The sequence below is a fragment of the Marmota monax genome, unplaced genomic scaffold (genome assembly GCF_021218885.2).
Source record: "Marmota monax isolate L192 unplaced genomic scaffold, Marmota_monax_Labrador192_F-V1.1 WCK01_AAM20220418_F8-fsc00073, whole genome shotgun sequence".
Classification (NCBI taxonomy): Eukaryota; Metazoa; Chordata; class Mammalia; order Rodentia; family Sciuridae; genus Marmota; species Marmota monax.
Window position 1 is genome coordinate 7,066,668 of NW_026692846.1, and position 19,915 is coordinate 7,086,582.

The 19,915-nt window shown below is 42.9% G+C and overlaps 1 protein-coding gene across 4 annotated transcripts in view; it reads right to left on the reverse strand.

Annotated features, from left to right (window-relative positions):
- Khdrbs3 (KH RNA binding domain containing, signal transduction associated 3) overlaps nt 1-19,915 on the reverse strand; it is a 178,299-nt gene that overhangs the window by 55,644 nt on the left and 102,740 nt on the right. For all 4 annotated transcript variants that reach the window (XR_009227193.1, XM_046449199.2, XM_046449200.2 and 1 more), the window contains exon 6: nt 16,509-16,704. Coding sequence is in view for 3 of the 4 variants with exons in the window: in XM_046449199.2 (XP_046305155.1) it covers nt 16,509-16,704 (196 nt within the window). In the remaining variant the exon portion in view is untranslated. The remainder of the gene's footprint in view (nt 1-16,508; nt 16,705-19,915) is intronic.

The following is a 19,915-nucleotide window of genomic DNA, read 5'->3' on the forward strand; positions in this document are numbered from 1 at the left end:
AAGACTGTAAATGACTAGAATTTCAAAAATTCATTAAAATACTAAGCACTACATGATTTTAACTCTACAGTTACATCATTTATTATCTGCTCAATGAATCTGCTATAATGCTAACAATTTGTTTAAAATTTTGATTTAAGTCACTGACTTACTAACTTCAGTATTTTATATTGAAAGTATTTTTTTTTAATTTATTTACTCTAATTCAACATGTCAAAGGTGTTGATTACTTGTGAACAGATATAGACACTTGTTGAATTTGATTTTTTGTTTGTTTTTTAGTTGTAGTTGGACACAGTACCCTTTTATTTTATTTTTATGTGGTGCTGAGGATCGAAGCCAGCATCCCGGCACGTGCTAGGTGAGTGCTCTACCGCTGAGCCACAACCCCAGTCCCTGAAAGTATTTTTTATTAAAAGATTAATCTGCAGTTTTCCCCGGATTTCTTTCATCATGATTTTGCAGTTGGACTTGGCCATGGGGGATGAATATTTTGCAATCCCTTCCATTATAACAAGTATTATTTGTTCAAAGGACAACACAGGAGAAATTTAGGGAAGCATTAAGAAGACTGTGAAAGGAGAAAAGGAACAAAACCTAGCTGACTGCAAATAAATGTAAGTGTCTAGGCAGGGGATGGAGGAAGTTATTCTTGACTTTCTACTGTTGTTATTGCAAGGCAGGAGATGAAGTCACTGGCCGAGAACAGGGCAAGACTAAGAGAAGTGTAGGAACCTGGTATTTACCTTATAGGAGCCAGGAGAAAAAGAGCGGATACTTTGAGCATAGAGCACTAAGTTCAGACTCCACTGTGGTAGATGAGCTGGAGGGATGTCCAGAGGGGGAAGCCCCAGATGGCCCATGTGCCAGCTGGGATGCCATGGTGGTCCAAGGGAGAAGCTCTCAAGGACACTAATGAGCCTGATAATCCCAAATGAACCTAATGATTCGCCTTGGGCATGGAGAGGAAGGGATGGGTGTGAGAGATTTAGGAGGTAAAAAGTAGACTTTGGGGCTGGTTGGAAGGATAGTGGGGTGGTGAGGCAGCAAGAGCTGCTTCTGTGCTTACAGAAGGGCCTCGGTTGTGCCATGGATCCTGAGCAGTGCCCTGCCCACGGGTTCAAGACACTGTTCCAGAAGTGCAGGGGCCAGGTGGTGGCAAAAGGGACTGCCTGCATCCTGACAGCAAGGCAGCTCTGTAGGCTTCTTCCAGAGGAAGCTGAGTGGGCAGCTTACCATAACTGACATGCCCGGTTTCCTGTTTCCATCACGTGAGGGATGGCTAGAGCTCTGAAGAAGCAAAAAAAAAAAAAAAAAAAATCCTCAGGACAGAGGAGGAGGACTGGGTGGAGAGGACACCGTGAAGACAGGCGTGCAGTCTCACTGTCCATGATCAGACACACACACTGCCTCCTGGGAGGTGGGCCACAAGCCAGCCACACGCAGCACGGGAAGGCAAAACGTGTGTCAGGTCCACTGATGGCATCATGCAGGTGCCACGGCCTGTCTGGGGGCCCTAAGAAGCTATGACAGAACTGAAGGTTCTCATTTGAGCTGCATCCCTGAAAATCCACTAGCCAGACAGGGCAAGTACCGCGGGAAGCAGCACGTGAACTGAAGAGGCACAGGCCACTTGGCAAAAAGGAAGCTGACGCGTATGACATGTCACCACATCATAACCAGGAGTTCTCTAAGAGAACATATGGAAATGTGAGAAGTGACACTCGATTTCCAGTGTAAGGAAAATCTTTTAGCATACTGGAGCAGTGTCAGCAGTGAAATGAAGTCAGTTCCCCATGCCAGGCTCTGGCAGGCTTCTTGAAGAATAGATTCTAAACTTAGATGAGTTTTTGAACTAAATCTTTAACATCCCCTTCTATACTGTATTTTATTATTTCACTTGGTTATATGTTAAATTATAACAATACTCTCACTATTTTTTAAAATTCCTCCATTAGCCATGGAAGAACCTAAAGAGGAATTTTTATAATGTTATTATATAAATAAGAAAAAATCGTCTCTTTTGTTCCTGACTACCCAGGGCCCATGTCAGTTCTGCTGCCTGCATGCTTCAACACATCACCTTGCACAAGCCCTGGACAGCTCTGAGTGCCGCGACCCACCACTTTTGCACCTCTCTGCCCTCCCTCATCATCTTATTGGTCAGCCAACCAGGACTCAAGGTTGAATTAGTCCACTTCTTTGTGCCCACCTAATAACTGGCAATGTGCATTCCATGGCACCACAGTTATTTTATGCGTCGTTTCCATCTCACTACTCCAGGTCCCTAAGGGGGTAGGGACCAGACTGCGCTCTTCTTCTGGCACACAGGAAGCACATAGTCATGTCTCTTGAATGAATGAAGAGAAAAACTAATTAACAACCCAATGGCAGGAAATAATTCTTGGAGATGATTGTGAAGTAAGGAGCTACTGCACAAGAGCAGCACTTATTAAAATACTGTACATTTCGGTAAGGAGATCTCGCCTATGAAACATTAAATATCAATCTTACATTCTTTTCCCCAAGGAGAAGAATTTCCCTTCGGAACTCTGTGTTTATTCTCTTTCTGAAAATCAACAACATTATTAAAAGTAGTGAATAACCAGATGTGGTGGAGCACGCCTATAATCCCAGCGGCTCAGGAAGCTGAGGCAGGAGGATCGAAAGTTCAAAGCCAGACTAAGGCAAAAACAAGGAGCTAAGCAACTCAATGAGACCCTGTCTTTAAATAAAATACAAAATAGGGCTGGAGATGTGGCTCAGTGATTGAGTGCTCCTGAGTTCAGTCCCCGGTAACCCCAGCCCCCCAAAAAACTGAATAGCAAGATGTAGTGGGGCACACCTGTAACCCAGTGACCCAGAAGGCCAAGGTAGAATGATGACAAGTTGCTGACCAGCCTAGGCAAATAAGCAATACCTGATTTCAAATTAAAAAATAACAAAAGAAAACTTTGTTGTAAAGTGCCCTGGGTTCCATCCCTAATACCACTCTTCTATGTTGCCACACACAAAATATAGAATACACGTGCACTAGGAATTAGTACTACGGGTTCTCGCCTTATTACAAGGACCAAGCTTAAGAGGAAGCTACACATCCAAGTTTTCAGCTTAGAAATGATACTGAACTGGCAGTGGTGACCTGGACAGAGGGCGGATGCCATGCTACAGGAAGGGCAGACATGTTCTAACCCAGGCAGAGTCTCCAGGTGCCATCCCTGACTGTAAAACTGAAACCAGTCCATGACCAGAGAAATCTTGGATTGAAAAGAAGAGCTCTTCTGGGATGAAGGAAATAGCGTGACCTATTTAATTCTATTTTGGTCAGGAGAAAAATCAAGCACAATAACTAAACCAAGGAAAAATCATTTTCATGTATTTTAAAGTCATATATAAAAATATGATTTCAGTGTTGAATACTTTTAAAAAGAGGTAATCATGCTATGTGATATAAAACTTCACCTTAATTAGGGTAATAAGTGGTTATTTCAAAATGTAATAAGTTTTCATATACAATACACTGTTAAAAGCTTAGTTGAGTCTTACAAGTATTATTTTGAGTTAACAAAACAAAAAGCTAAAAAAGCCTTCAGAAATTTATTTTAGCTGGGGTTCTGTGTAATATCATCTTTGTCAATGTAGTATAAATTATGAATATCATTAGTGACTATAAACATATACACCAAGCTATTTTAATAATTAAAAAATCATCGATTAATGATTCTAAGTAAGAACTCTTTCCCATGTCACTCTAATTCAACACGGTTTATTTTCTTGAATCATATGCCCAGGAGCTTATTATGGCTGTTAGGAATGTACTAGTGGCTTCTGAACGAATGTCACTGCTTCACGTCATTCTTTGGAGTAGGTGACTGTAGCCTAAGTCCAACTCTGCCACTTACTAGCTGCACAACTTTGAGAAAGGTCACTAACCTCTCTAAACCAAAATTTTACAATTTCAAAATGGGAATTAAAATGTATGTTTCAAATGGTTGTGGGAAGATCAACAGACAAAAAAGAGTAAACTATTTATTTCTTCAGCTGTGTCTAATCTTCTATTATACTCATCTACTTAGTTTTCTTTTTTCTTAATTTTTCAGTTCAAAATGTCTGCCTTTTTTCTTTTATCATACTGAGAATTGAACCTAGGGGCACTTTACCATTAAGCTACATCCCAAGAACTCTTTATTTTTTGTTTGGAGATAGGGTATTTTGTCAGGTTCCTGAGGTTGGACTCAAACTTGAGATCCTCCTGCTTCAACCTCTGGAGAAAATGTTTATTTTTTTCTATATTTTATAATTCTCTGCTTAAACAATCTATCCCTATTTTAAACTTTCTTACTTATGATATGCACAGTTAAAAAGATTAGTTACTATCTGATTCTACTATGGCTTTATATTCTTTTTCTTTTCTTTGTCATAGTGATTTCTTACATGCCTATAATTTTGGATTATTTAAAACTATGCATGAAATTATTTTGAGATCCATGTAGTTGTATTTCACTAGAGTGAATTTATATGTATTTTCTGAGTATCAGATAAATCAACAATTCCAGACTATCCCTCATCCTACACAGAACAGAGATGGAGCAGATGAGTGGCTTCCTCTGAGAGTATAGCATTTTGGGTTCCAACCCAAAGCCTAGGGACATCAGCCACTTATACCAAACTTGCTGGACCTTAAAGGTCATTTTTTTTTTCCACTTTCCCGAGCTCTAAATTTCTTTGAAGACTATCTTCAGCTTCTCTGCTACCTTCTTTAGGAATTGAGAGAACCATAGCCACCTTTCTCAATCAGGGTTCAAAAGAGAAACAAGCCTGATGTCCAAAGGCAGCCCTGTGTATAAAATGAGAGTATCTGGTCTACCAGAACAATTCTTTTACTTACAAAGTGATCATTTTGTCAACTTTCTTATTCAAGCATAAAATAAGTCAGAAACAGGTATGAATGTGAAGCTCACAGCTTAAGAGATTTTCACCAAGTGAGCATGGCTGGTTACCACCAGGTGTGACTAGCACCAGGATCAAGAATAGACCATTGACAGTCCCCATAGCACTTCTTGCATCTTTCCTGTTAACATCTGCTTCCAAAAGTAAGCACTATCCTGCCAATTGCACTGGTGAGTTCTACTTGCTTTTCAGTTTCATGTAAATGGAACCAGAGTGTCCACTGTTCTGTTGTCAGCTCTCTCTCATTCAACCTTGTTTGTAGGATCCATACATGCTATTACATACAGAAACAACTGCTTTCTCCTCACTGCTTTAAAACTTGCTGTCTGTGATGTTTTATATCCCTTCTACCATTGAAAGACATTTTGCCCACCCCACGCTGACACAAGTGCCCGACACATGTGCAGCTCTGCGAGGCCCTGGGAAAGGGAGTGCTGGCCTGTAAGAGATGGCGGCAGACACTCTGCCCAAGTGCTGTGTGAATTGGTTTTCTTACACAGTGTAGGGAGAGCCTCCTGGGCTTTCCCCCAGCCAAATCCTTTCTTAATACAGATTAAAATCCTCTCTCCAGTACCAGCCCTTCTGTCAGGTGGGGTGTGAATAGTCCCTGATGTCATGCTTTTCACATGCTAACACCTGAGGACCAGTAAGGATTCTCCCTGAAAGACAGAGTTCCACTGGTAAACAAAATTAGATTTCTGGTTTTACTTTTTAAATATTTTTGTTGCATTAGGAATCGAACCCAGGGTCTCACACATGCTAGCTAAGCAATCTACCTCTGAGCTACACCCCAGCATGCAGAATTAGATTGCTGAGCCAATGATAACAAAAATACTCCTTTATTACTTTTATGGGTCAGGTACTATTCTAAGTGCTTTCCATATGTCAATTCATTTAACTTCATAACAACCCCATGAGATAAGCACTGATGTATACCCATTTGTAGACTAGAAACTGAGGCACTGAACAGTAATGCAATTTGATTGAGGTTATACAGCAATTAAAGGCAGGGCAAAGACTTGAAAAGAGTCAGTGTGGCTCTCCAATCTGCCTGTTACCACCAGGAACAGCTTGTCTACATGGAGCAGACTTAGGCCTGTGCTGCAGTGACTTCCGCGGCGTGCCAAGACACACTGCTAGCCAGCGGGTCTTCCACGCTACTGCACAACACAGCGAGGTGCCTGCATCTTACTGCTTCATTTTACTTTGTTCATTTTAAACCACAATAGTCCCTAAGGATCTTTTAAGAGTCCATGTCCTTTTATGTACCTCACACTCCAATCTACCTATAAATAAATAAAAATAAATGTGTAAGGATAAAGATGATAATGTCTCATCAATAATTTACAACTACCAACATTCTCCTGGTTGGCTGCAGTGCAGCAGAGCTTTCCATGGGTGTGCACCTGTGAGTGTCCACGGGGGACATCCCACCAGCCCTTTCTGCCTCAGTGCCACAGTCCTCTCACCTGCTGGGTTCAATGGCACATGTTCTTTGGTCCCTCTAAGTATTCTTTGCAAATAACTCAATTACATGGGTTCTTATCTTGAAGGTTCAGTGGGTTCTGCCTCTGTATGGAGACATCTAACACTTGAGTTCTTCTTATACATTGGGCCCTGCAGATAAAAAGACACACCCTGTACCATCAATGACTTAAAATCCAAGGGGAAACAATGAGACAAGGAGTAACTACATTGTTCTAAGACAAGTACTCTGAAGAAGACATGTACACCTGGATCCAGAAAATGGACCACCCACCTAAAATTGACAGGGGGCTCTTCAGAGGATCCAGAGGAAGAGGGAAGACCATGGCAGGAGACCACATATGTCACCACGTTAGCATAAGAATTATTTTGAGCTGAGGGCAAATGAGAACAAAAAGATCTAAGCAAACCTCTCTGCCCTACCCCATCTGGAAGTTAGACATGAGTCTACAAGTGTCCCTCCTCTCTCTATCAGCAGGGACAAAGGTTGATCACTAAAGACAACTCAGAGCCTTTTGAGCCTGAGATGGCACCAGAGGAATTTACATCACTCTACTCCCACTTATTTGCCTTGCCCCAAGTTGCTGCTCTCAAGACTCAAAGTCCTTCTCTTTTGTCTGGTTGCTTCCTAAAAATGCACTGTTGCTTATTGAAGTGCTATATATAAGCCACCTCTTCAACAGTCACTCATTTCCTGGGTATTTCCTATGGAGACAAGAAGAAGACATGCTACTGAAGTCGACTGCTCTTCTTTAGTTACACAGGTCCACCCCCCGCCAAGAACACGGGGCAGGGTGTGGGGGACGATCTTTTCTTCCCTGACTCTGTTCCTCTCCAGACTCTGTTTCACTTGAGGACAGAGACTGAGTTCTATGAACACTACTTAAATGCAAAAGAAAAATGATAAAATCAGGATGCCTGGTTCCTGTAGAAAACCACTAATCTAGAGGTTCTCAAGTGCCCCTGCATGCCCAGGTCTGATTTACCTGATGGATGTGAGCCACTGTCACATTAGCTTAAATGCACCACCACCACCTGGCTAGATGGAAATGGGGAACCTGATCATGAGGGCAGACAGTGTTTCCATGCTGCAGTGACAATGTCATTTTAGAGCCCTGCACTCCCTCCCTACATGAGACACTTTTTGTTGTTGATTTTGCTTAAGGTGAAAGAGGTGTGTGTGGGGGGGAACACCTTTATACTCACATATTTAAAATACGGAATTATTTCCTACAGTTTATTTGAATTATTCCCCAAATAAGTCAACCATTCAAGAAATTTAGGAAAAGACTGACTCAGGAGGCTCTCGGTAGACATTTCCAGTAAACTACATCCTGCTGTTCTTCCCCTTGCTTTTGGTAAAGTGAAAGTAAAAAATTATAAAACCTTCGTCTTTTTTTATCTAAAATAAAAAGGTGTCCCTAGGCTTTTCAATTCACATTTAAAATGCATTTTCATAAATAACCTTTTCACAATCTGCACTGTTTTAATTAAATTTCTCACTATGGAAAACAAGATAATTGAAGCAGTTTAGAGATTAGTTAACTGTCAAAAATCATGCCAGTAGTCACTGTACTGGGAAAATCAGCTGGTGGTACAGCCCTCATCTTTATAAAAATCCCTGAACTGGTCATATAATTAAAACTTCAGGTGAGCTCTGCCTTTGTAAAAAGAATGAGGAGGATTATGACCTCACTGAGTCTACACAAAACCCACATGAAAGAATAACACACACATTTAAAAACGACACTTGGTTTTCCCTGAAGGCCACCTCCCATGTCCCTTGTTACCAACATTTCGGAGTCACAATGGAGGCAGTGATGGCCCCTGTGTTCCCATAGGCAAATCTCCCCTGGTGACTCCTCTCACAGTGCCTAGGTATCATGAAGCCAGAAGGCACAGGGAGGTATACCTGCTCCCGGTGCACAAGGCTCAGATCTCTGCTTCTGTCCCCAGTGGTCCGTGACTCTGGGAACCTAGATGAAGTCTATTCTCAAGGGTGTACCGTCCCTTTACGATGAAGCTCTGTCTGCTCCTCATACCAGAGGTGTCTTTAAACTCTTTCCTGGGGCATATCAAGAGCCTAGAAGTCCCAGTGTGGGTCTCTTCTGCCTCCCTGAACCCCTTATCATGACAATAGCCACTCTTACCTGTTTCTATCATTATTAAAATGCTCTCATTGTTTATTTTATGATGTTCTTCTCAATAACAAGGTTTCTATTTGATTAAAATAGTTTTCAGTATAAAAACCATCCTTAGATTCTCAGTTTCAACAGAAAACACTCAATCCATTACAGAATTTTCAAGTTGGAAAGAACTTCGTCGAATATAACCTGCAGACCTACTAAGCTCAAAAAAACTAAAGCCCCAAAAGGCTAAATAATTTTTGTTAAGAATGTATGAATCTAGATAAGGAACATGGTCACCCTGAGGAGAACCATCAGAAACCATGCACTGTGCCTCTCAGAATGACAGCCTCTTTACTAAGTATACTGTCTCTCATTTATTAGCGCACTATGTGAACCATATTGGTTTGTTAAAACTGGCTTAAAATCTTTGATTTGACTTCACCAGGTGTGTGGGGAACACGATGTAAGAATTAGCTGGCATTGATGAAGCCAACTTAACCATTCTCACACGTATTTCCAAGACACCAGCCCTGCAAAGATAAAACACCTCCTGCCTGACAGGAGCCCTCAGTCCACTGGAGGTGAAGACTAGCAAGCACAGAGACAGTGACAAGGCTGAGATGGGACAGAACGTGCCCCTGCTTTCCTTATGAGCTATGGGCGGTTGGTGTTTTGGATGAGAGTCCACAGGAGGACCCAGCAGACCAGTCGCCACACTGAATGTCTGCCTGACTGGAGAGAAGTGAGCCTCAGAAGCAGCTGAGTATCCCCAAACAGGCCAGTTCCTGCAGAATGAACTCCATGTCCTGAATGGCTGTGAGCCTGAAAGCCTCCCCTGGCTGACCTCAGTGACCACCGAAGTGACCCTGCTCTTCTGCCTGCTCTCTGTCTTTGTTCCCAGGGCTGCCTCTTGAAGCCCTCTCCTGGATTCTCTGTAACGCACACTCCAGCGTGTAAGACACAACGCTCGACTTGAAAGTTATCGACACCAGTGCTTATGACTGGAATGAGATAAAAGAACTTGCAGTTGCCTCAGTCATGATGCCAAGGGAACCATTCATATTTTTAGTGAATTAAAGTGAATGAAAGGAACGTAGCTTGTGAACTTATTATTATTCAATAAATTCTGACAATGTGGAAAGGCACACCCAAACATGTCTAGTCTATGTTAACAGCATAGCTGGCTCACAACCACGGACAAAGTAAGAGAGGCAATTCAGAGAATTCCAAGAGCACATGGAGAGAGACAAAGTATGGAAGTAAGTCCTGCTCCTGTGTAAGTGCTGAGGGTAGGAGAGGAGCAGAGAGAAAACAGGAGTTCTCCTTGTGGCCATTACTAGCATGCATGTTTGGGTTGTAAAAAACAGAAAAACTACATTGAAAATGATATCGAAATCACCTTTCAAAATGGGGTGTGTGTGTGCTAAAAAGGGCTTGTGTGAGATTCTAGCTGCTGCCTGAAATGTATACTCTGGGCCCCTTCGCCTGTGACCTCAGACACCTGCAGCAACCTAATCACGTATATAAGCACAGGGCACCTAGAGTTTCCAGATTACCGAGGTCACGGGACACTTCCATTCCTCTCATGCAGTCTTTCTTGACCTTCTTTGGCATCTTGGCCTCTGCTCCTTCTCACCACACAAGCTCCCACACTTCCTGCCCTCCTGTGAATGACAACTAGAGCTATCTCGAAGATCCCACCTCTGCAGTTTGAGATTTAACTGACTGACAAGGTTCTTCAGAGACGTGAATACAGCTATGAGGAGAGTGTTGGAGGGACACACATGTACTCTGATTGCACGTCTGTTTGCATGCTGACCCTACAGAATGCACCAAAAACTGTTCCACTTTAGACATCTATACATGTGTCTTTCTATATAATTCCACCACTGTTTAACTCTGAAAGTACTCTTAGTGAATGCATTCTTGGCTACACTAATTTTCCAGTTATCTAATTATCTGTATTTAAGTAATAAATCAATGTCATTTTGGGAAACGGATGCTTCTTGTTCTCAAAGACAGATGAGTTACTGTAATTATGCCCAATTTTTCTAAGTTAAAAGTAGACCACAGGCCTGAGTTTGTACTTGAATGCTTAAAAAACACATCCATTGTCTATTTTCTTCTTTTGGGGAAAAAAAAAAAAAAAAACCTAATCATGCTGAATTACCTCGTTTTCTTACTTTTAGATGACAAGTGCTCACAAGAAGAGGATTTGGTCTTGCAATGGCTAGCCTGCTCTAGTCAAGTGAGTACTGTGGAAGCCAAACATACTCTTAGAACAAGCATCCTGTGGTCAGATACACTTATCTGCCAATTGGTGTTCTTCTCCATGACCAGCACTCAGGGAGTCTTTTGTGACAGTGACTGATAGAAAATGACTAGTTCAGATGACATTATGAAGGATCACATATCTCTACCAACTCACTTTGAGAAAAATCAGTTCACCTTCTAGAGGCCCACTGCCTGCGAATGGCCAGACATCTCAGCTGGGCTAAGGAAGCACATGCTTTCAGTGGGTGTTAGCTATTTGCCAAAAAGAAGTAGAACACATCCTGTCAGCTGTGTCTTTCCTGGGCCTAGGCCTGCACGAGGATGCTTTCCACTTCAGGAGGGGTGATGTGAAGAGCAGGATCTTCAGCCCTGATATGCACACTTTCTCACAAAGTAGCACTTGTGCCATGAGTTCAAAGAACAGAATTCCTTCCCCACTTTTCTGTTTTAAATAAGCAACTATGAGATTTATTTTTCATCTTTTATTTTGGAAATAATGGCTTTGGACAGATGTTATATCAATGTTTAAAAGGACAGCAAATGGAGTTGTTAAATATAATTATACCTGTTTTATAGAAGTAAAATTTTTACTACTATGAATGTAGTTCAAGAACCTCTTTTTTGGCAGTGCTAGAGTTAAAATCTAACTCAGAGCCTGCCACAGCTATGCAGAACTAAGCCCCCAGCCTCAAAGACATTATTAAAATTTGCATTTCTGAGTTACAAAGAAATGACAAGCCCTTCTCAGAGACGAGGATACGCTGAAATTTATTGTTTTTCTATGTGATCCCGGATCAAACTCAGGGCCTTGCACACGCTATGCAAGACAAAATAAATGTAGCTCACCAACTGAGCTACATTTCAGTCCTTTTTCTTCTTAATTTTACTTCTGAGACAGAGTCTTGCTAAGCTGCTCAAGCTGGCCTTTAACTTGTGATCCTCCTGCTACAGCCTCCCAAGTAATTGGGATTATGGGCATGTACTACTGGCTGAAATTCTTAAATAGTGAAAATGTTATTTTTATTTTTGCTGATATGTGTAGTGATAATTCTTTGTTGTTGTTGTTTGTTTTTTAGTCCTAACCCCATACCCTTCTTCTTAATAGTTCTCTCATCTATGTACTTAATTAAGATAGTTTAAGCAGAGAATCATGGTGATCCTCATGAGGAAAATGTAGCAAGTCTCTGTATAAGGCTGTTTACCCTGAGAACATTACTAGTGGGCCAGGAACTGCTCAGAGCTGGTGAGTCAGTTGATGAGGGACTCGAACCAATGCTCTAGAGAACGGGCAAGCGCAGTGACTCGCCACCCAGCCACATGCTGGACTGTGCACAGACACTGGGAGGAAAAGGGACTCGCACAGCAGGCACCTGGCCAGCTCTGCAGCAGCCACGTTAAAGCTCAGAGCTGAGGATGCTCCATCCTTCCTTCCCTCACAAACACCCACTGAAGACCTACATGGTTCAGTGTTCTCTGTGTCCCTTGCAATTCAAGAATTCCTAGCTTAAACAATGTGCTGGACATTGTATTAGCTGCTGCAAATGAAATGGTGATGGTGGGGGAGAAGGCTCCACCCTAACAGAATTTAGAATCTAATTTATGATAAGTCTGGTTCAGTGTAATACTTTCCTAAATTCTTTTTTTTATTGATTAAAAAAATGACAGCAGAATGCATTAGAATTCTTATTACACGTATACAGCACAGCTTTTCATATCTCTGGTTGTATATAAATTATGTTGACACCAATTTGTGTCTTCTGACATGTTCTTTGGATAATGATGTCCACCACATTCCACCATCCTTGCTAATCCCCTGCGGCCTTTCTCTCCCTATCTAGAGTTCACCAATTCCTCCCGTGCTCCCCCTCCCTACCCCACTATGAGTCAGACTCCTTGTATCAGAGAAAATATTTGGCATTTGTTTTTTTGGGATTGGCTAACTTCACTTGGCATTATCTTCTCCAGCACCATCCATTTCCATGCAAATGCCATGATTTTATTCTCGTTTATTGCCAACCACTTGGTATAGTCACTTCTTTGTGTCATGGGATCCTTTTCTTTTTCTCTTGGTACTGGGGATTGGACCCTGGGGCACTTAACCACTGAGTGCACCCCTATCCATGTTTATTTTATATTTTGAGACAGGGTCTCATTAAATTGCTGAGGCTGCCCTCAAATTTGTGATCCTCCTGCCTCAGCCTCCTGAGTTGCTGGGATTACAGGTGTGTGCCACCATGCCTGGCTAGATTCCTTGGCTTTCCAAATTGGTATCTTTTTGCATACCCACCCTAGCCACAGAAAACATAGCAACAAAATAAATACTTTTCTAAGTTTTATTCCTGCCCCCCATCCACCTTCCCAGGTGGCAAAGCTAAGTGTGTTGTGTCAGTACCTCCAGGAGTTCAAACAGTTTAGACCAATGTCTGGAGGTATGCCAGAGACTGAAAAGCCATCTTAGAGGGGCTGGGAGGAAGGAATCCTAACACAGTTTGGTCAGGAGAGGAAGATGAAGCCAGCAGGGTACAGGGGACAAACAATGTTGCTGAGGGCAGGCAACTGTGAGTGGGGTGAGGGGTCTGTCTACTCCTGACACAAGTTCCTAAGATACAGTGTTCAGCTCTTGAAGCTTTCACAACTGTGCACAGGGGCTTACAAAATGCTAGACTGAATGGTGAAAACCCTTCTTCTTGGATATTAATCTCAAAAAGCGTTCTCAGGGATACCATACACTACACTGAGTGCGTCAGTGATAATGTTTACCATCAGAACCCCCCGTAGCAGAGATTCACCCAGAGATTCACAGTGAGGGCTGTGATAGTGTCTGCCTTCTGTGTCCCATAATGCCACCTAAAGCACACATGGAGAAGCGAACAGCATGGTTTAAAGTGCGGCAAACACTGTCAGTTGTGTGAGCTTGTGAAACTGCCCCTGCTGCATACCAGCCAAATTAAGGTAAGGAGGGGTGATATGGCGGCCTATGTCAAGGGACACCAAGGTGGGGCAGCAAGAATGCTGGCCCTAGGCTGACATTGCAGTTGCACTGATAATCAGTGCCTAGAAGTGTCAGCTGTGAGTTCAGGACTCAAAACACGAGGATTTCCTTGTTCAGAGCTCTTTGTCTGCTCAGCTCAAGTCCTCTTCTACAGGGCAGCTCCCTGGTAGCAGATGGGAAGGAAAGCACAGCAACTCAGGAGATTATTTTGCAATTCAGTTGTTTCAAGGTCTTTCCTATTATTTATCCAAAATAAATAAATAAATAAATGGACAAAGAAACATCAGGCATGGTAGTGCAAGCCTGTCATCCTGACTGTTCAGGAGGCTGGGGCAGGAGGATACAAGTTTACGGCCAACCTGAGCAACTCAGTGGGACCTGCCTTAAAATAAAATGAAAACCTGGGGATGTGGCTCAGTGGTAGAGCGTTTGCCTAGTATGCCCAAGTCCCTGAGTGCAGTCCCTATTACTGCAAATAAATGAACAAATATTTAAAAATCTGAGATATTTTAAATCAACAGCAAAACCAAATCTTTTGAGTTTCATTTGCTTTTCCTTTCCTGGACAATAAAACTTTGAATTTATTCATTTAATTTATTTATAAACTAAGTGCAGAGGCTAAGACAGAGAATATGAGACATCCAGGAGTCCCCACTGAGTAGAAGGGTCAGTTAATCCATGTAAAGAAGGCAATGCTACTCCTTCTGCAATACGTGAAGTACAAAGCCACATGTTCAATCAAATCGCCTCACACCAAATTCATGGCAAAATGTGGCCCAGTCTGGCTTCCAGACACTTCTACTACCTGCTACACTTCTATCTGCTACCAGGAAGTTGCCCTGTGGAAAGAAACAGCCAAGCCAAGGCGGACATAAGATGACAACGGGTCTGCCTGAGGGGCTCGGAGAGCAGCAGCCCTCTATCAAAAGCACTTACTGCTTTTGGAAACTCAAAATCTGGGGAAAAATGTGAAGTATGATTACTGTCAGATAAGAATATTAGGAAGAACATGTTCAATTGTAAGATATAAAAAGAGAAGAGTTAGGGACCACATTCTTCTGCAACTGAATAACAAAATGATGAAACTGTGTATTACGGACTTTGTTAAATATAAGTCATTGAGCTCTCAGTATGATGTCTGTTAAGTATAAAGAAATAAAAGCTATCCACCCCTGCACTACCAGAAGTTCAGTCTAGGTGTGAGAGAGACATCATGTAATAACCGTCGTAAAGCCCAGTAGGCTAGCTGCTACCACTTTTGAATTTCTCTAGCAACAGCTGGCCTAAGTCTAGAAGGAGAAAGAAGAGACAGTCAGAATAGGAGAATTTTTTTTTTTAAAGAGAGAGAGAGAGAGAGAGAGAGAGAGAGAGAGAGAATATTTTAATATTTATTTTTTAGTTTCCGGTGGACACACATCTTTATTTTTTATTTTTATCTGGTGCTAAGGATCGAACCCAGCGCCCCAGGCATGCCAGGCGAGCGCGCTACCACTTGAGCCACATCCCCAGCTCTAGGAGAATTTCTTCCAGGCTGAGCAGGCAGCATGAGCCAGTTCTGGAGGCCTAGGAGGACAGCATGTTTGGGGAATTATAATACCTTCAGTATGTGCATGACAAATTGGTTACAAATAAAGCTCAAGAGGTTGTTGGAGGCCAGGGAATTACCAAAACTTTCTGGAAACCACGCAAAAGGTGCGAAGGACCTAGGAAGAGACCTACAAAGAGTCAGAAGGGAGACTCTGCCAGGTCTTGCCTGTTACTATCACAGCTTGGTTCTCAGTGACCCCAGTTCTCAGCGTCTCCCTTCAATATCTTCAATTTAACAATACCAGCCATGCAGCCAGTTTCTGTTTTCCATGTATGTATGAGAAACTAGGATGCTACAATAAGAATCCCAAGGGGTCTATATTCTCTAAGAATTCCTATTAGGCATGGTGGCTCATGTTTGTAATCCCAGCTCCGGGGGAGGCTGAGGCAAGATTGCAAGTTAGAGGCCAGCCCAGACAACTCAACAAGACCCTGTCTCAAAATAAAAAATAAAAAGGGTGGGGATGTGGCTCCTTGGTTACGTGAACCTGAGTTTAATCCCCAGTACCAAAAAGAGTCTTTTCTGTTTCCTTGCTTTTCATGGATCTATTTTTTCATGGTTATATTTTTTTTTTCCTCTTATGTTAAGGCTATGAACTACAGTAAAGAATTAACAGATAAATAAGTTAAAAAATGATTTGCATCAATTTTAAAAATAGGGAATTTTTGTTTTCTTCATGGAAAACAACGAGTCTCTACCTAGCAGACACCTAAGGGAGACCTGAGGGCAGGACCATTGCAGAGTCTTTGGGCAATATTCTTTCTAATGACTGACCTGCTCAGAGGCACATTCATGGTGGAATAGGAAGGCCTGTTACACTGAACTTAGGGCTGAGGACCCCTCTGCTGGACACAAGTGCTGCAGCTCCCACACTCAGTTCCTTCCCAGGCTCAGGATGAGGCACAGGCCAGGCTGTGTCTGTGTCTCTAGTACCAGGGGCCTACTCAGCCTCCATGAATGTTTGCTGCACTAAGGCACAGTATTCAAGAACTAAATAAGGTGAGGGTCTCCACTTTGCTACACCATCCAGAGCTATGTCTAGACCGAGTCATCCTGACCAACAAAGCTGTCATTTAACACTGCCACTCACATACTCTCCGTAGGTCTCTTGTGTCGGGGGTGGTGGTGGAGGTCTGTACCCAGTGGGGGGCACCCCTCTTGCTCTGGGAGTGAGAAGGCCTCTTCCCCGATTCACTGGCCCCCGGGTAGACAGCACTCCTCTGGGAGCTGGAGTGCCACGAGGCACACCAACACCAACTGGCCGGGCGGTGACTCCTCCTCTTCCCCTGCAAATGAGAGGTCAGATTAGCAGCACTTGTTATATTTTCTGAGAGTCTATTCTTCACATATGTTCATAGATGAAACAAATTACCGTTCTATATTTCCATAAAAGGTAAAAAGGAAATCATAGAAAAGAGCCAAAACAAATAAGAAGCAAATATCCACCAAAAGGAAATCCAGCTACTTGGGCAATCCAGCACAACATGGTCACATCAAAGAGATGGAGACACAGACTCCGGTTCATAGAAAGAGCAGGCCACTGTGACCTCTGGGGAAGCCATGACTTCAGTTTGATGTCATGCCAAGACCCAAATGTCACTCTAACACGAGGTAAGCCTCACCTTGCTTATCTCTGGAGAAGGAAACTGAGACTTTCAAACTGCCTGAAAACAGGTAGCAGAGCCAGGGGCCAAGATATATGCCACAGTTACACCAGGGAGAACACAAACCAACCAGTGGTTTCTAAGGGAGAAACAGGAGGGAGCATCCCTGAGGGTGCAAAATCACCTGGTGCCAACCACCACACAAGCAGGAGAGCACAGGGCAGCACGGCCTGCGGGGGAAGCGGGTGACACTGCCCAGCGGCTGCACCGAGGGCACTCCATCCCGTCTGCGTGCTGGAGCAGGGAAGGAGTCGGGAGGCACTGCCAGGGCACACAGGGGGCAAAAAAGCCTCCTGATGGCCTATACTGAGGCAGAAGTTCAGTGCTCTTATTTGGAACTCAAGTGAGAAGGTTTCACGAGAGACTTGCGTTACTTCTCACTGTGGGATTTAATTTTCAATTGTTTACACCCTGTATCAGAAAGACATCCTAAAGTGAACAGTGGGACCACTCGTGAAGACCGCATGCAGTAAAAACATCCCACCACGAAATTCCCAAGCAGTGACATCTACGTGAACACTCCCACAAAGCCCAACCCAGGCAATTCAGTCATAAACAGAACAAGAACTGCACTAAGGAAAGAATATTTTAAATGGTCAACACTTGATCAGAAGGCATACAGAAAAGTGCTACTGTATTTTCTCATTTACTAAGTGATTATCACATGCCAGGTCTGAGGGACACAATGGCTTTTGCAGACTAACATTTTAATAAGGAATAACCCAAGTGAACAAATAGGGCAATTCAGTTTGGAAAATGCTACAAAGTGACTGAGACAGGGTGCTGAGATGGCCACCTCAGAAGACCACCACAGCCTTCTTTAACAAGGGAACACGGTGCTGAGAAGGGAGCCGGACCACTGACAAGCAAGCCTGCCAGGGAGAAGGAGGAGAGCCCAAAGACGTGGGAAGAGTGAGCAGGGCCTGTTTACGGGACAGGAGGAGGCCAGCGTGGCGGAGGGAGCAAGGAGAGTGAAAAGGTGGAATGAGACACAGGGAGTGACAAGAGTGGCCAGAACATTCAAGTACATACCAGAAAACGTGAATTTTCTCATAGCTGGAACATGAGGACATTTTAAATTGTCCTCATATTTTAAGTGAGGACAAGATATAATCAAATTTAATATTAAATGGTCATTATGACTGTAAATAGAAAACAGAGGACTAGTGTAGGTTAGATTGGGAAGGATGGCAAAGGTGATTACAGAAAAATAAAATTGAGGTTTATTTTACATGTAAAATCAAAATGACTTAATGAGGAAGTGGATATGAAGAACTTTATTGAAAATAATATTTTAAAAGTCTGGTGCAGGGGTGCAAACCCATAATCCCAGCAACTTGGCAGGCTGAGACAGGAGGATTGCAAGTTCAAGGCCAGCCTCAGCAACTTAGCAAGGCCCTAAGCAACTTGGCAAGCCTGTCTCAAAATAAAAAAATAAAAACAGCAGGGGATACAGCTCAGTGGTAAAGTCCAGTACTTCCCCCACCTTCAGCAATATTAAGTCATAGGGAGACTCGTTTATGAGTATGTCCAGAAGATTCTTCATACATCTCAGGATTAGAAAGTGCTAGGCTTTGATGGTATATGTTGTTATTTGTTTGTTTCTGTATTATCAATGTTTTTGACATTTAGGTACCATGAACTCTGTACCCAGCTTTGGCCACAGGAAATACAAAGTATAAACTAAAGACCAATCCACAAATTCTACAAAATGTTACAACACGTACTAACCTTTCCTGAGGAGTCTATGCGATTTTCTACCCTAATTTCAACATCAACTTATTTTATTTTCTTATTCTATAGGATGGACCACATTTTTGCAAGTTACACACGTGGTTTCCTCTTCATCACAGTTGGTATTAACATGTGTCATAATGAAAACATAAGAACAGTGCCAGAATCAAAGCTCCACAGGAAAAGTGGTGGGAGAATGGAGGGAGGAAAAGTATTTCCCTCCAGGCGAAAAACACAAGGGAAGGATCACACCCAGGGGAGCAGGTTGGATTGTGGAACCAGAGGGCCTCGCTTAGAGGCTGTCTCTGTCAATCACAAGCTGTGTGACCTCTGGCAAACAACTGACCTCTCTGGCCTCCCTTTCCTTGTCTGGCCTTCCCATACCATCTCAAAGATCATCATGAGGCCTAATGAGTTAACACCTCTGAAGTGCTTAGAAAAATGCATAACCCATAGCAGGTACTCTGCGCTTGCTAAGGTAAGTTCCAGGTCGGGCAGAAAAGGTAAGTAGGATTTAAACACTTGAGAGGAGCAGAGGGAAGAAAAACAATTGCTGACAAAAGAAATCAGGAAAACAGAGACCTGCGAGGGTGCAGCACAAGCTGCCGAGGCAGAGCTTAGAGCCCAGAGTGGGCTGGAGGCACAGGAAACAGGGCAAAATAATCAACAAAGAGTGACTTGGAGACAGATTTTGAGAAAAAAAATACACAGGGGCTTTAAATGTCCCTTTTAAGAAAATAAACTTTTAAAACAAGGAATTTAAAATGTTTGGAACCAAGGAAGACCAGAATCAAATGGAAAAATGGAAACACAGAGTGTGTCCTGAGGGTGCCGAGCACACAAGCCACGTGGTTTCTTAAGTACACGCACCCCTTTAAGGCCAGCTCTACCCACCAGCACCCCATGAACTGAAAACCAGGGTCTGAGACGTGAATGTGAAACGAGTCTCATCAGGAATTTTAGCAGCTTTAAACATAAGCAAGGTAAGGCCACGATCAAGGAAATGGTTTCCCACGTGGGCAGGTGAAAGGCGTTTCTCCAGGCTTACATTCCAAAATGAAAAAAGCGCTTGTGGCGTCAGCTCTTGATATTTTCAACT